This window comes from Argentina anserina, chromosome 3 (assembly GCF_933775445.1).
Source record: "Argentina anserina chromosome 3, drPotAnse1.1, whole genome shotgun sequence".
Lineage (NCBI taxonomy): Eukaryota > Viridiplantae > Streptophyta > Magnoliopsida > Rosales > Rosaceae > Argentina > Argentina anserina.
In genome coordinates, this window is record NC_065874.1 from 3,268,725 (window position 1) to 3,285,900 (window position 17,176).

Consider the following 17,176-nt stretch of genomic DNA (forward strand, 5'->3'; position numbering starts at 1 on the left):
AAAAAATTTGGATACATCATCTGTTTCAGAAAAAGAAAAACTATAATCAACATTGTGAACACAAGACGTGAACCAGTAACATATAAAAATGATGTTCCAAATTCGAATGGAGCTGCAATGCAAAAAAATGGTCAGGATCTTAGTCATCTTACTATAGGATGGGTCGTGATGTTCAACTGCAACAAATAACAAAATTACGTGAGACTGAACAGTACCAAAACGAAGACGCAAAGGAAGACACAGTACTTATTGGGTTCGTCTGGGGTACATCGTTGTACACCATACAGCAGGTGTTGAATGGCTGACAAGGGCTGTCACGTAGTGGTGGTGGTGTGCTTCAGCAGTTGGATTTGCCGGCGTATCCCATATAGCCGCGTATGATAGAATTTTCCGTACTTATTTGCAATCACATAAAGACAGAAAAAAGGGCATACCGAATGGCTTCTTTGGAGCACGTGGCATTGAACCTGTTTCACACACGCTGTCAGAACAAAAACAACAGCAGCAAAACAAACTTTTGACACAATCTTCACAAAAACCTTTGATGTACACATGCTTCACAGCTACAATTCATGCAGTCTCACTTGAAGAACTAAAACAAAAGATTCAGTGACAAAACTGAAAACAGATAAGAAATCTGTGATCCATCAACAGGAATTTGCTCTATCTTACATGTATAATACTAGTACATAGGCCACGCGCGCTGCAGCGGCTTTTGTTTGTGTTTTGTGACTTTTGTCAAAATCCAACCCGAAAGGCCAACAGTCTAGTGGCAGAAACATAAAAAAAAAACAGTAATCAAAGTGAACAGTACTATATCTTTAGGCGAAATGATATATAGGAAATGTATTGCTTAGTGTTGAAGGGTTCTTATTCCTTTTAATTATCTCCCTACTGTATATAACAACAAGTAAACTACTAGATAGAAGATGTCTCTTCAGAAACACCTACTAGAAGATTCGTGCAGTATTTATACACATACATAAATTCATCAGTACTGTATATTTATGTCGTAGAAAACACTTGCACATAGAAAACTACACATTTTCTTTGTTTTTATCATATACCAGAACAGAAAAAAGTATTGTATTATTCATACCACTTGTATACCTTCTTCCGTATGAATGATAATCCGGAGACATTTGAATATTTGATCGATATATGTGATAAGGCTCGTATCATTAAGTTTGAGAGAAATTATTATATATACCCGCCACATATCTCATATAGTGTACTTCCTTAATGTTATTGGTTCATTTTTCATTGTGATTGTTTCTAATTAGTTCTTATATTCAAATAAACTTTTATTATTTTCAATGCGTGCATGTTAATTATACCATGACATAATATAATTAGTTGGGTACACGACATGACAGTGACACGTGGTGTGGCGGATACACATAATAATTACTCGTTTGGTCCGAAAAATAGTTCATTTATATATCGAACGAATATCGATTCTAATAAAAACGACTATCGATAAGCTAGATCAAAACTTAACTTTTTCGAGATATTAGAAATCCGGCCAATGCATGTGGTCCGGTAAAATGGTTGCAATATTTGGGTGAAACAACTAGCTTCTGGTATCAGCTGACATCTGCCGACGGACAAATTAAGCCTGATCGATGATCTGATATATAGCCAAGTCAATCATATCTAAACTCTATCACACAGCTTTCCTTGTTGGCCCCGGATGGTGGGACTTGTCCAGAAACTTAATTCGATCATGTTTTGGGATCGGAAGGAAGATGGGGACTTGCTCATCAAAGCCAGTAGTGTATAGCTTATTAGCTAGGCTCTCGCAGCTCTCGTTCGACCAAGCATATGCTGATGATGCTGTATGCGAAAAGAAAAGGTCAAACCACACTGTGATAAAACCTTTACAGGATGCCATTGGCACCATCTATATCTAATTAATCATTCTCTCAAAGAGAACAACATGCTTAAAGACATACCATATACCCACTTGTTAGGGCTAGTGCAGCATAGATTTTGTATTATCCTTTTGAATATATGGAGGAAAAAGCTATCCATCTATCTATCTTTGTGGGCACTATGATCAGATCCACCACCTTAAATGTGTCTTTTGATCATCATATTTGTGCTCTGCTTTGATAAATCTCTGGGGGAGATGGGGTGGTTTGGATCAAAATTTGTTTCCGATTTTATCCGATTAGCATTATATTATGGTCTTCTATCCTCTTGGAGTAATTGGGATTTAGGATTTTCTCGGGTCTTATCAGTTCTTTGGTGTTTCTCTTTCAGATGATTAATTAAGTTTGTGCCCTTCTCCCCTCTTTTGGTTGTACGTCCCTTTCCCCGTTGATGGAATACAAAATGTAGGACTGACCAAGGAGCTCTTCCAATATATGGACATGGTTGTCGAATTGGCACTCGTTCGGAAAGAGATTGTTTTGAAGGAATGATCGATTATCAAGGTTCTAGATGAAACTCATTTACGTACGTACATAATATCTGAAGAAAGACCATGCATGTTACATGCTGGATCATCGATTAGCCTGAGTTCTTCCCTAAAAAAAAAAGTCTGGATCATATATAATTAGGAATATCGATTTTACTGTAATCCTTTTTAGAATGGGATCGAAAAAATTTACATCCAGATCATCAAGTACTTAAGTCCCCACTAATTAACAGAACTAATTCCTGCACGATGGGGGATCCAGTGTTGATGATACTTAATCATTACAATTCATCTGCCGATCCAGAACCATGACCGACACTCGATAAAAAATGAATCATTTCACATTTTGATGATCTTATGATAGAAAGTATACATTAGACTGAAATTGCAGTCGTGCATGTACTCCAACAACCATATCACAATCAACTTGAAATTCTTATTCACTCAAGCAGTCTAGCTTATATGATCTAGGTGAAGGCGCATGTGTAGAATTGCTGTACTAGTCTCGTTTCCTTTATAAGCACTATTCATCCTCAAATAAAATGCAAAGCTCAGCAAGTTTAAAAACAAATCGCACACCCACTCTGATCAATGGAGTAGTACTACTAGCCGCTTATGGCCTTCATATATATATATATATATGTGTGTGTGTGTGTGTATATATATATATAAATCAATATCCATGAGATCCCACCCCTTGTTTTGCATTATTTTCTTTTCCTAATAGTTCTCAATCTTCTCATATATACAAAGAAAAGAAGTGATGGAAAAAGAAGGGGAAAAAAGCCAGAAATTTAAAGAAGTTTAGGAAGAATAGAATAGAAGTACTTCAGTTGCAACCCTAGTGGATGATGCACCTTCAAAATGAATCATAAGATAGAAGAAGATGGATGAACAATCTCACCGGCCGGTATGGTGATCGATATTATGACAGATCACTTGGTGACTCGCAAATACTCTCTAAGTGAGGCCTCCACACTCCGACACGTCCTCGCCGCCGATCCCTCTGCGTAGAAACCTTTTCCGACAGTATCTCACTCAAGTACTGATCCGATATCAGAAGGTTGGTCATGGAAATACTGTTCATGACGACGTTGCTGGCGTTGTCGTTATTTCCCGCCTGGACTTTTCTCTTCTTCACTTTGTTCGACTTGGTCGTCTTCTCCGACGGAACTGGCATGAGAAAGTAAATCTTGCCGCGCTGGAGCTCGGCTTCAGGAGGAACAATCACAATCTTAGGGACGACGCCGCCGTGATCGGAAGGCGAGGAAGAGGGCTTCTTGAGTACATGCTTGGGGTGAGCCTTCATAATATCGCTGGCGCGGATGGAGCCGCTGATCTCTTCCACTCGGCCGTTGCAGTGAACGACTCGGATCACGTCGAGAGCTCCGCATGGCAGAATGCAAGAGATGCAACATCGGATTGCGTTCTTCATCTCTAGCTGAAGCTGATGCAGCTCCTCTCTATCTTAAGGTGGTCTCTCTCATAGAGAGGAGAGAGAGAGAGAGAGAGGCTGAAGAAGAAGAGAGAAAAAGTAGTATCTTTAACTATAATAAGCCTTTGTATAAGCTATTAAGCTGAATGAAAGTGGAAATCAGTATCCATCGGTTAGAAAAAGGCAGCTGTTGATATTTACTCCGGATGAGAGTTCATGGACTTAAAATAGTAACATCAGTGATATAATATTTTAGACAAAAATGGACATTCTAAGACTACTTTTGAACAACTGGAATGATTGCAAAAGAGTTATTATCATCATATATGGTAATTAACCAATTTCGATCTTAGATGTGAAATCTTAATTAACACTACCTTAACAGCAAATGATATGATATAGCTTTGTTCTCTTGCTCTGTTTGATCATATATATCTCGGAGACTTGGATCGGAGGTGATGATCGCTACGAGGGAATTTTGTGGTCATGACTTGCTTAATATTAGGAGGAAATTCATGGCATTAGTAATTGCACATCACCCTGTACTTCACCCTTTTGGGGATTCATCATTTAGGGTCCCCCATACCTCTTAGCTCCTTCTCCCAATTCGATCTCGAATTCTCGATCACCAAGTTCAATAATTATTAGGGGTTTGGGTTTCTCTTAAAGGGTTCGGGGGGTCCTTATGGGGGGGCACATGTTTATCAGTTTATGCCACGATTGGGATTGCCAGCATGTAAAGCTTTTGATGGTGCCCTAACCCTAGCTAGCTCAATTTCTTCAGACAATGAGTTACACGTGTCGAGGCAACATTGAATATCTAGTTACTATTAGCTATATATGAAGCTGAAATTAATTAATTGTGTGGGATTTATTCTAAATAATAGTAATTGTGTGGGATTTGATTGACAAGGACAGGAGGGATCGATTGGCTTTGAGCTGGAGACTTGGAGTGAACTGGGAAGTCTTCTTTTGAGAGATCAGGTTGTTGTGTAATCACCCCTCCTTTTTTTACATTCAAAGTTTCAATCGATCCCAAGTAAGATCATGTGGGTTGTGGTTTTCATTGGAAAGTGAGGTGTGATGGCTATCTGGCTAGATAGACTTTAGGCCTAGACTTTATCTCTTTGTGGTGTTTTTGGCTTTGTTAAGCGGTTTGACTCTAGTATAGTAATCCACATTTGTATGTTTGCCACTTTTGCTAGCATCAAGGTGACAAGGTGCGAGTAAATTACATCATAAATATAACTTCAAATAATTTGATGTGATCATTTACACATGAACCGCAAATGACTTTCTAAATTTAGGGTTTTCTAAATGTGATTACACATTATGTCAGAATGCTAGCTTCGACACCCTATCCACCAAAAATATATTGAGATTTTAACTCCACTTAGTGTCAATAAAAATCAAACTTGAATACGTGAATTCCACACCCAACAAATTCTGGTCAGCTCAACCGCCATGTGGTTGTTAATCCAATTATCTAACTTATGATTGAACTAAAAGTATGTGAAAGATAGCTATTAAATGTAGCGAGTCCAATATTAAGGGAGATGGGGGCATGGAGGTTGTTTGGGAATTTTTGGTTGAGTGCATCTTTTTCTTAATTGGTATACCGGTTTAGATATGTAATTTAGAAATGCCGTTGCTCAGAGATAGTAAAATTCCGAGTACCAGATCATTGAAGCTCACATTCATATCAATCTAGATCCAAATACCTTGGTCAGTTCTTCTTCCCTATCATCATGTTTTAGACCGAAACATTCAGACGTTTACGATCGAGATATTATACAAAATGAAGTGTAGTTTCATGGTGATTAAAACAGTTGATAATGTATAATTTATAGGTGTTGAGTTTATGTCCCATCAACAACATGTCCCGCCCATTAAATTTGTTGAGTGGGAACCATGTGAGGTATGGAGGGGAGGGCCATCATGCATCAAAGGTTTTGATTGTTGTATTTGCAGATTCTGAAAATTACATATCCATTATATTCAGGGTTCACCATACATATATTATAAAGCTCCTTCCTCTGCATGTGAATGTGTTCTAAATTTAGTGGATTAGGTGAAATTTATATTTAGAGCCCACAAAAGTCTACCAGAACTTAGGAGAAAAGGAAGAAGAATACTTTTCCAAATGTTAGCTCTGGATCTATATCGTTGCTTATAAATGAGAAAATCTAGAGGAACAAATGGTGAAGGTCGAAGAGATGTATCCAAATATTATTAATGAGTTAGTTCAGGAAACCTCCAAATTTGCCAACTTAAGTTCAACTGGAATCTAAAATTACGGGACCTGTTCATTGATGCAATAGCCCACGACCAACGCAAAGCTGTTGATGAATCCATTTATCATGTTTAAGGGTAATGATATTGTGTTTGGTGAAGAATTATTTATTTATGGTGACAAGTTTTCTTGGGTTTTCTTTCAGTTCTCAATTGCTATGTAAGGCGTACAGAATATGCTTTAGATTATGGTCTCAGAAACTCAATCGTGCATTGAAATAGATTTCTGTATCCGTTTGTCTGGTTGGGGCTAAAGTTCATCATGGTGGTTAATCACTCGGCTGTGTTACTAAGGTTAACTAACATCTAAATCAAACAAGCAAAACTTTTAAGGAATTTTTTGGAGCACAAGATATATGACTTGCCAGGATAAAGCAGCGTCAGGCCGAGAGCTCGATGAGGCTTGAACCGAGGGGTTCCATAGGGCAGAGCTCGAAACCAGCTGCAGGTGTATATCAATGATCAGAGGAGCTTGTGTGACTGCGTCTTCTTCCTTCCTACAACGATAAGAACACTGGGTACGTTACGAAGGATTTGTATACTACCCTATTAACTTCAGATATAACTAAATTTTCATTTGATATACGTGACAAAAAGTTGTACAGTCTTAGAAAGGGTGGACAATGATTCTTAATTAGTGAATGCATAAATCAAACTAGGTCATTACTTAAGTACATTATTAACTATGAACGAAAGGCTCAATGCATGAAGGGAAGATGGTCAAATATTACAAAAAAGAAAGTTTGTCAATTGGTTAATATAGAATCATAATCTTAACACGTCAAATTATATGAACAAATCAAAGGGAATGGAAGTGTTATAGTGATACGCAAACTGATTGTCCGATTCGATCGATTTAAAGACCAATAGAGGCATTATAGGGCCAGTTTGCAATTCTGCATATAGTCACTGAAAGAGTGCTCCTCTATGTCTCTATTGAAAGAAATGCCGAACCACACATAACTTCTCTTGCCAAAAGGTCAGCATAACAGGACATGATTTTATTATGTTTTTCTCTTAGAAGAAACGAAAATCATTCAATCAAGAAGATAAATTACAATCTTTCGATCAATAACTCCTCTAAGAAGGAAGGAGGGGAGGCAAAACTATCACAATATGGTATATTAGTTATATCCCCTTTTGCAAAATGATGCAATATTACTCCCCTGATAGATGAGTCTAAAGTGGGAAGCCCAAGCTCAGCAAGAATTGAATAGATGTCGTCATATAACACTCAATTGAGGATTAGTACAATGAACATCATATAGCCCCTTTACCAGTTGTAAGCAATCTTCAGGTGGGCAGGTGATATATATAACTGATACAACAGTCAGAACAAAACCAGCAACATATAAGTCATTTCCATCAAGAACAACAATGTCTACCTCAAGTAGCACTATCCCGATCCATACAAATACTAATAAGCCAGTCTTGAGGTGCTTTTGCACCATCTAGTTTAAACTCTTGGATATTTCCGAGGTCTCACATGTTATGCACGAAAACCATTAAGCCTTGCGGTAGCACCCAACCTGACTTAGGCCCAGTTTGGGATTGTTGTGCTGTGTGCAGAATTGCTTTTGAAGCTGTTGTAGGCAGAATTGTTTTTAAAGCTGCTGCAAGAAGAATCAACTGAGGTGTTTGGTAAACTGTTTTTGAAAAGAGAATTGAGATTGAATTATTTTGAAGGGGCTTGCTAAAAATAGTATTGTGGTTGTGTATGATTACCATATTGGACATGAATCAAATTATAGTTTGGATAATTCCAACTCAATTCCAACTTTACACACTATCCAACCTTTTTTTTCTTTGAATAAACACTATCCAACCTTTTATGCACCAACAAAATGATCTTTAACTAAATTTTATAAGAAATTATGTCGATGTCATAGATTTCCAAGAACTATTTGATATTAATGAAATATATATATATCGTAAATTTTCATTAATATTTAGATTTACTATAATTAAGTTAACATTTATTTTTATTTGTAAATAAATACAATTGTCCTCTGTACACCCTTGCATTACTTCTTTTTCCATTCTAATTTAGTTGATATTCAAATCATGATTCTGGAACCAGCGGACCTTGGTTGTATTAAAGAATGAGAAGTATCCGAATTGCTAGCAAGTAATCAAACCTCAATTCAACAAATATCTGCATAACTAAGATTTAATCAATTCTACGACCTCTTTTAAAGGTAAGAAAGAGGCTAAATAAAAAAATACAGATTCAAATTCAAATACCAATAAATTGAAGAAACAAAAATTCACAGGAATGAGAATCAAACCCAAAGATGGAAATTTTGGGATTGCAATGAAAATAACAAAAACTCATAGCATATCTAGAATTAGAGCAATAGTGCAACGAAAAGAAAAGCTTGAATTAGAGAGAGTGAGGACATAGTTGGTAGTTAGGTTCAAATTCATTTAAATGAGTTACTGTTGCTTCTTGTTTTCCAAAAGCACCTCCAAAAACAACCAAATGGCAGCTTCTCAAAATCAGCTGTTAGGAGAAGCAATTCTGACCAAAAGCTGCTTTAAGAGATTTTACCAAACACCATACTTTAAGTCTGAAAGCAGAAGCAGTCCCAGAAGCAGGTCAAGAATCAATCCCAAACTGGGCCTTAAGGAGGCTGAGAAAAAATATCAGACTATATATACCAAGTCATTATTGGCTTTCCAAGTAAACCACATCGACACTAATAGTCCAGTCCAACTTTTGGGTAAAAGCACAATAGAACATCTTTGCATCCAAGAATTTCTCTAGGAATAAAGAGAATTGATTGAGTTAGACTACCCAAAACACCTTGAGTAAAACAACAATCCTTGAATAAATGAGTAGCATCCTTTAATAATTCTTCGTTGCATACAACATACTCGGAAGGGATATATAAGAACATACCTGTGCATCACTATACTATATAAGCTAAAACAAGACACTCTTATTCAACTACTACATTTTCGCTTACTTTTAAATAGAATCCAAAATATCTTCATATGATTTCGATCCAAACACGAATAAAAAAAAACACTCCAAATTCCACATTACTCTGATTTTTTATCCAAACACAAACAAAAAAAACACATCAAATTACACATTACTCCAAACAATCTTAAACAGGAAGAAATGGAAAAATGTCTTGAAACCCTTCTGCTCACCCCGCCCCCAAACTCTTTGGAGAGGGGGCCATCATATGAAAACTCTCTCTCTCTCTCTCTCTCTCTCTCTCTCTCTTAATTGCCACTACTATTAGTAGTCTATCATCCAGCACCAACAATAGCACAGACCAAGTCGACCATGATTGAGATTCTCATCAAGAGTAGAATTATCTTTCTCATAGTCAACCACAACTACCCGCATAATCATCTTCACCTCTTCGGCTACTGAGATCATAAAGAGGAGATGACTGTACATTGTCGTAGGAGTGACTGTACATTGTTAGGCCACTAGGGAGAGGCAAACGTTCTTCTTTGCTAGGTCGTCGGCGACGGTGTCAAGGTTGGAGTAGGAGATGGCGGTACATTGTCGACAATAAATCCTAGTTTAAGTTTATCTTATTACTGTATATAAAGAAACAAAATAGTGCTAAATAAAATACAGTAATTGAATTAATTCACCCAAAAATCTCAATGATCAGTTTAGTGAGATTTGATCTATAAAATGCATTTGTCTAATTCATCGTGGTGAAAATAGGGAAAAGCAAGTAGCCACCAGAGAGCTCTGTTCGAAATATCAGTGATATCGCCGATATTTCGAATCTGATACATCGTTTTCTCGTTTACGATGTCGAGCCTCTCCGTTTTCGCTTATTTTTTTAATTGAATCCGATACATCGATACCGAATAATTAAAATATAGTGTGTTATGTTTCTTGCGTCCTGAATTTCTGAATTTCATTGATTTGCTCGTGAAGGAAGAGAGAGAATCACTATTAATATTATCAACTTAAAATAATAATATAAGATTTAATTAATGAGCTCTTTGGTTACAGTTAATCATGGTTAATATGACCCCCTAAAGCAAATTTGAATACGTAGTAACTCATGTAAACGTAAAACACGTTGACTTCATTTTTTACAAGAGAACGAAAAACTTGGATAGCGCACACCTATTCTACTCAAAACTCTCTGAATCCCAAGAAAGAAAGAATGAAGAAGATAAATCTCCCCCGCCCCTAAATCCAGCGGACTCTGTAAATCCCCCAAAATCTAAACCTTCAAATTTAGAGAGAGAGAGAGAGAGAGAGAGAGAGAGCCACCGGAGTTAGTTAGTTAGGGAATTACAATGCCGGTTTTCAAGACCCCATTCAACGGCTACTCCGTCAAGTTCAGCCCCTTCTACGAGTCCCGCCTCGCCGTCGCCACCTCCCAAAACTTCGGCATCCTCGGCAACGGCCGCCTCCACGTCATCGACCTCTCCCCCGGCCCCGGCCCCGCCCCCATCACCGAGCTCGTCTCCTTCGACACTGCCGACGGCGTCTACGACCTCGCCTGGTCCGAATCCCACGACTCCCTCCTCGTCGCCGCCGTCGCCGACGGCTCCGTCAAGCTCTACGACCTCAACCTCCCCCCCGCCTCCAACCCCCTCCGCTCCCTCCACGAGCACACGCGCGAGGTCTCCTCCGCCGACTACAACCCCACGCGCCGCGACTCCTTCCTCACCTCCTCCTGGGACGACACCGTCAAGCTCTGGACCGTCGACCGCCCCGCCTCGGTCCGCACCTTCAAGGAGCACGCATACTGCGTCTACTCCGCCGTCTGGAACCCCCGCCACGCCGACGTCTTCGCCTCCGCCTCCGGCGACTGCACCGCGCGCGTCTGGGACGTCCGCGAGCCCGGCTCCACCATGATCTTCCCGGCGCACGAGTTCGAGATCCTCTCCTGCGACTGGAACAAGTACGACGACTGCGTCATCGCCACCGCCTCCGTCGACAAGTCCGTCAAGGTCTGGGACGTCCGCTCCATCCGCGCGCCGATCGCGGTCCTCAACGGCCACGGCTACGCCGTCAGAAAAGTCAAATTCTCGCCGCACCGGCCGAGCCTGATGATGTCATGCTCGTACGACATGTCGGTTTGCCTGTGGGATTACATGGTGGAGGACGCGCTGGTGGGGAGGTACGATCATCACTCGGAGTTCGCCGTCGGAATCGATATGAGTGTTTTGGTGGAGGGACTGCTGGCCAGCACCGGTTGGGATGAGCTCGTCTATGTTTGGCAGCACGGTACTGATCCTAGAGCTCCTTGATTAAAAAACCTGAAGTGAGTCTTCTTCCTTTCTTTGTTATACTAGTTTTCGAATTGTGAAATGTGATTGCTGCAATTGCTTTAGTTTTACGGAATAATGATGATGATCATATGTTTGGAACATGTATAGCGAAAATTGAAATGAACAACTAAGATTTTAGCTGTTTACTGAGAAATGAGACTGCTTGTTTGGTCATCTTTGATGTGTGCTCTCTCTCTCTCTCTCTCTCTCTCTCTACTGTGTGCTGTATCTGTGCTAGTGTTGAACTGCTGATGGTTTGCTTCACTGAGTGTTGCTTTGCTTTTGTTTCCATCTAGCTAACTATGAATGTGTGTATTACTTGGAGCTTTGCCGTAGAGGTTTGAGAAATGATGTGTTTAGAGAAAGGAACATTCCGACTAGGGAAATTCTAACTACTATGAATGTGTATTACTTGGAGCTGGAGGTGTTCGTATTAGTAGATGCTTAGCAGGCGGAATAAATTTGGCTGCTTAAAAACTGTGGCTAGTTGTCAATTTATACCATCGTATACTGCAACTGAATAGCTTAAGTCTAAAACAGATTCACAAAGAGTTCCTTGTTTTAGCTCCACCACATTAAATAGAATTGCTTCTAGAGTGATGAGAGTTCCTTTTCTGTGTTGGCTGAGTGCATATTTAGACATCAAAGTTTCAACTACTTGGAAACATTAAAGCTAAAATTTTACTTGGAGATATCACTCTACCTGAACTAATTACTTTTACATTTCCTGATGTCTGTTTACGATTATGCTATTTAATGATTAGATGTTAGGTGTTTAAGCTTGTCTAGGTGCATTAAGGATGGTTGTCCAAAACCTGGGGATCTTCACCAGGTGGATTGTTGTAGATATTATTCTGTGGAGCAAGATATTTGCAAATATCTCATTTATAAAACAATAAAAATAGTCAAATAAACTGTAGATATTATTCTTAAGATAGGTATGAAGATGATTGTTGAGTCCATGTGAACAGGAGTGGTAGTGACACTGGAGTCTCAAATAATATCTAACCTGTCAAGCACAACTCCCAATCAATTTAATGCAGGAGATTGTGCTGAGAAAACAAAGGTGGTTGTGATACAATATATCAGAATTATGACTTTATTATATGATATTTGTCTATGTGTATATCATATATCCATGAATTGCAGGATAAGATAAGATCATATGATGTAGCTAAATAAGGAAACCCTCCCTATACTAATAGTAGATGAACTCAACGCAGCTGCAAAGGTACAGGCGTAACTGCTCTAAAGCAGCTGCAAAGGTACAAACGTAACTGCTCTAAAGTTTCAACTCTTGTCCTTTGCCTGCTAGAGAGAGATTATTTTGTCTTTTCTCTATGCCAATCCACAAGCCCTTTATGTAGCATAACCAACATGGTCTCCAATTCACCAAGAAGAGTAGGAACAGTTCCCACCAAGCCTCAGGTACCCGATTATCAAACCCAGAAAACAAACCCATAATGGAGAGCTACCATTGCCATGCCCTCTTACCAAACCAGTGTGGTTCAAGCCTGGTCCAGACCATAAATGCACCGCTTCCTCTCGTTTGGTCAGTTCTTCGCCAGTTTGATAAGCCTCAAGTCTACAAGCAGTTTATAAGCAGCTGCAAGATGTGCGCTGGAGATGGAGGCATAGGAAGCATACGTGAAGTTGAAGTCCACACCGGCTTACCAGCCAAAACCAGCATGGAGAGGCTCGACAGGCTTGACGATGACAAGCATGTCATAAATTTCAGCATTGTTGGTGGAGAACACAAGCTAGTGAATTACAGCTCTACTACGACAGTGAACGAAGATAAGGATAGAAAGACTCTTGTGATTCAATCTTATGTGGTGGATGTTCCTGCTGGGAGTAGTAAAGAGGATACTTGCTTGTTTACTAATACTATCATACAGTGCAACCTTAGGTCCCTGGCTAAAGTTACAGAAAGGATGTCTGCTCTTGATAAACTAGTTTGTAGAATTGAAGGGTCTATAAGATAGTTAAGAGGTTATGAAGGTTGTTCCATATTTTTCTGTGTAGCCATTGTTTTAGCTATGCTGTTGTAGCTTCTTTTTGTGGTTGTAATATGCGCTTGCATTTTTATTTTATTTTTGGAATAAATCTCGCAGTCATTTTAATTACAAGAAATTTGTTCCGTACTTCCGTTACCCAGTTTTTGGTTAAATTGAAAGAAAAGAATAGAAAGCAACTTCCTTTGGTATGGTCCTGGCTTCTTGGTTTCGATGGCTACCAAGAAGACCAAGGCCGTTTCTCATTTCATTGATTTAGTGAAAAGATAAATGAAAGCAGCAGGTGCAACTGAAAACAAAGTGTTCCATGCAATTCAACTTCATTTGCACCTTTGGTAGTCATCTTCGATCAAAACTAAGAGTTGGCATGTAATTTAAAATGAAGGTACAGATTGCTCAGTGGCGATGCAGTTTTCTCGGAAAATTAAGATTCGGCCAACAATTATCATTAAGTTGGCCAGAACATAATACATACATGTAAATATGTAAAAACTTAGCAAATAGAGGGATCTGTCTTGTTGTGTGTTTTATCTCTTGGATTACAAGGAGTCCGAAACTTAACCAAGAGGGCAAGCACTGCTGAGCAACCGTTAACTGGTGTGGAAGCACAAGACGGGAAATTGATACCTTCAAACCCTTCCGCTGAACTGTTATAGAGCGGAAGGCTGGTGATTTGAATCCATGTCATTGTTGAATCAAAGAAAAGGGTTGGCTTTCCATAACTTGGTTCCGATATGGATCATGAGAAAGCTGCCTTCATATGCTGCGCTGTTTCTCTGGTGCTTTAGTAAGGCATGTCAGAAGAGAAGTTCATAGCAGGTGAGGATTTATTCTGTTTATTCTCTGTTTTTTTTTTTGAGAAAGCAGCAGTTGAGGATTATAATTTTGACTAGAAATTATAATTTGATTAATTCATCCCAAGTTACTAAAAAGATGAATCAGAACATGATGTTCAGATGTTCTGCAGAGTTGGCCTCTTATTTAGTACTTTTACCGTGACTTGTTTCATATGCTCAGCCTTTTGATATGTGTGATACAGTGGCCATGATGTGTGAGATTTGGAAATTTCTGAGATTAGTGTTTATATGAGGCAATATTGTGCCTGTTTTTCTGTTTTACTATGATGGGGTAATCTAGGAGCATATCAAGAAGGCTGATGAATTGATGTTCAAACTTCAAACAACAGGTGTGTATTCTATAAATTCTATTAGTTGTTGGGTTTATGTTGAATCTAGGAAGCACTGAATCTCAGTCATTAGTTAGAGAAACAAGAGACTGGTTTTGATCGTAACTTTAGAAGACAATGTATTCTGCTTATAATGCAATATGAGTCATGGTAACAGTTGACTGCATCTATCATAAGAATTGAGAACTTGTATTTCTCTTTTATGACATCAATCCGCGTGCTATGAGGTTTAAGGGAACACACAGATAGGGTTTAACTCGGGAACTGGAAACCCAAGTTCCAAGCATTCTAGCCAAATGCATTGAATTTAATCAACAACTGCATAAAGCCTCAATCTCTTGGTTCTTTTTGGCCTCACCAAAGTGAATTCTATGCCAATCTACAATCCCTCTATATAACCATCAGTACAATTGTCACCAACTATACCAACAAAGAAAGCAACAGCAGTTGTCACCTAAGCCTAGCTGGTACATGATCCAAATGAACAGCTACCATATTCATGCTCTCTTCCCAAATCAGTGTAGCTCAAGTCTGGTGCAGATCATAGATGCACCACTCTCTCTGGTTTGGTCAATCCTTCGCCAATTTGATAAACCTCAGGCCTACAAGCTCTTTGTAAAGAGCTGCATAATGTTCTCTGGGGACGGAGGCGCTGGGAGCATTCGTGAGGTGATAGTTTGCTCTGGTTTACCTGGTAAAACCAGCGTAGAGAGGCTTGACAAGCTCGATGATGAGAATCATGTCCTAAATATTAGCATCGTTGGCGGCGAACACAAGCTTGTCAACTACAAATCTACGACTACGGCGCATGTAGAGGAAGAAGGTAGGAAGACTATTGTGGTTGAATCTTACGTGGTGGATATTCCTGCTGGGAGTAGTAAAGAGGATACTTGCTTGTTTGCTGATACTATCATAGGTCACAACCTCCGGTTACTGGCTAGAGTTGCAGAACGGATGGATTGATTAATTATTATGTTTTCGTTTTACATTGGTTTGCTGTTTTGTGATTGTTGTTTTCCTGGTATGCTGTTTTTCTTGACTTCTTATGGTAGTGGTCAACTAGTCATTATGTGATAACTATCATACCTGCTGTATACCTTCTTAGGAGGCTGGTTTAGTTGGTGAGATTTTGCAATACTTCTCAGACTTTTCTAGGTAGAAGCACAGGGTTTACCATCGTTTTTTTTTTACTGATCTTGTAATCCTTTGTACTCCTCCGACCTCATGATATCAAATTCTATACCATCTCTGGGTTTCTGGCGTTTTCATGCAAAAATAACACGAAAAAGAAGTACAACAGACGAGTAATGTTCAACAACTATCGACCATAGTTGAGAATCTGGTACAAAATATCTGGTCACAAGGAGGGAAAATTTTAACAACAATACATGAAATATAACCCACTATTAATATAGGTGTCTCATGTTTTAAATCATTAACTTTGATACATTACCTTAAAAATTCTAATTATAATGTATGCATGCGGTTAATAAATCGTCAAATTTATGTTGGCGTCCATTGTTGTTAGGGATAAATTGGTAATATATTGCTCTCTCTAACAACCTCCATTGACTCCACCATCTTCAAGACATTGATGGGTTATGGATATGACTCATATGAGCCCAATGGGAAGCTTGAATTCATAAAGCTATTTAAGAAAAATATAACCTTATCGACATCGCCGGAACCACAACCCATCTCGCTCTCTCTCGCGCTAAATCAAACCCATCTCCTTCTCCCGACCTTTCTCTCGACCTTGGGCTCTTTTTCAACCATTGTTTTCGCTTACTCGTCGTCTATGGGGATTTCAGTGGCTTTCTGGTTTAGATCTTTGAGAAAGATGAACTATTGAATTAGATGCGAAGAAAGGATCAGGAGAGGATCTTCCTGACCGGATTCAGATCCTCTCCTCATGGCTATTTTCCTCACATTGTCTCATAGAGGTATATGGACCATCCAATTAAATTTGATGGCCATGATTATTTTCCTTCACTTAAAATGATATTTTCAGTTTTACTTCTTCTCTTTCTCAATATCTCCTTATATATATATATATATATATATATATATATATATATATCTCTCTCTCTCTCTAACATAGACTCTTCTTTCTTTATTTTTTTTCTCTCTAAACCCTACGTCTCTCTCCTTCCCTTTTTTAAAGCCCAGACACATACACCAAAGAAAAACCCAATTCCAGCAAATTGAAGCTCCTCAGGTACTGATTCATCCCCATTTCGACATTTATTTAATACCCGATGTTTGGTTTATTGTTTGGATCGAACTAATCATATTTTACCGTATTATGTTTTTAAATATTTATTTTGTTCGGATTAGTTTGTGATTCATACTCCACCATGTCTAATTGCAATTGATTTGAGTTAATATTTGTCATGATCGATCGAATCATGAACTTGGGTTAGCTATCCTAGTTCAAACTTTTGGGAAATAACATATTGGCATGCATGCATGGTTATTGTGAATGATTAGGAAGTTATATATTATTTTTCTTGCTTTATAACAATTTGGGTGATGAAGATTGTTTTTAGCTAAATTACTAA

At 38.7% G+C, this 17,176-nt stretch overlaps 4 protein-coding genes across 4 annotated transcripts; 3 read left to right on the top strand and 1 right to left on the bottom strand.

The window, feature by feature from the left end:
• Positions 1–3,188: 3,188 nt before the first annotated feature.
• On the bottom strand, positions 3,189–3,909 carry LOC126786153 (uncharacterized). Its single transcript, XM_050511892.1, has one exon. The coding sequence runs from the start codon at positions 3,855–3,857 to the stop codon at positions 3,348–3,350; it is 510 nt and encodes a 169-aa protein (XP_050367849.1). The 5' UTR covers positions 3,858–3,909; the 3' UTR covers positions 3,189–3,347.
• A 6,300-nt stretch (positions 3,910–10,209) lies between these two features.
• Positions 10,210–12,766, top strand: LOC126786144 (peroxisome biogenesis protein 7). The gene is made up of 2 exons (XM_050511882.1): positions 10,210–11,407; positions 12,638–12,766. Exon 1 carries the CDS (start codon positions 10,434–10,436, stop codon positions 11,391–11,393), a length of 960 nt encoding a protein of 319 aa, XP_050367839.1. The 5' UTR covers positions 10,210–10,433; the 3' UTR covers positions 11,394–11,407; positions 12,638–12,766.
• On the top strand, positions 12,667–13,548 carry LOC126786156 (abscisic acid receptor PYL12-like). Its single transcript, XM_050511895.1, has 2 exons — positions 12,667–12,777; positions 12,816–13,548. The coding sequence occupies exon 2, from the start codon at positions 12,878–12,880 to the stop codon at positions 13,397–13,399; it is 522 nt and encodes a 173-aa protein (XP_050367852.1). The 5' UTR covers positions 12,667–12,777; positions 12,816–12,877; the 3' UTR covers positions 13,400–13,548.
• A 1,526-nt stretch (positions 13,549–15,074) lies between these two features.
• On the top strand, positions 15,075–15,578 carry LOC126785733 (abscisic acid receptor PYL11-like). The gene has a single exon (XM_050511359.1). It carries the CDS (start codon positions 15,087–15,089, stop codon positions 15,576–15,578), a length of 492 nt encoding a protein of 163 aa, XP_050367316.1. The 5' UTR covers positions 15,075–15,086.
• Positions 15,579–17,176: the final 1,598 nt, after the last annotated feature.

Coding starts and splice junctions, on each gene's coding strand:
- LOC126786153 (XM_050511892.1), bottom strand. CDS start 3,857: ATGAAGAACGCAATCCGATGTTGCATCTCTTGCATTCTGCCATGCGGA.
- LOC126786144 (XM_050511882.1), top strand. CDS start 10,434: ATGCCGGTTTTCAAGACCCCATTCAACGGCTACTCCGTCAAGTTCAGC.
- LOC126786156 (XM_050511895.1), top strand. CDS start 12,878: ATGGAGAGCTACCATTGCCATGCCCTCTTACCAAACCAGTGTGGTTCA.
- LOC126785733 (XM_050511359.1), top strand. CDS start 15,087: ATGATCCAAATGAACAGCTACCATATTCATGCTCTCTTCCCAAATCAG.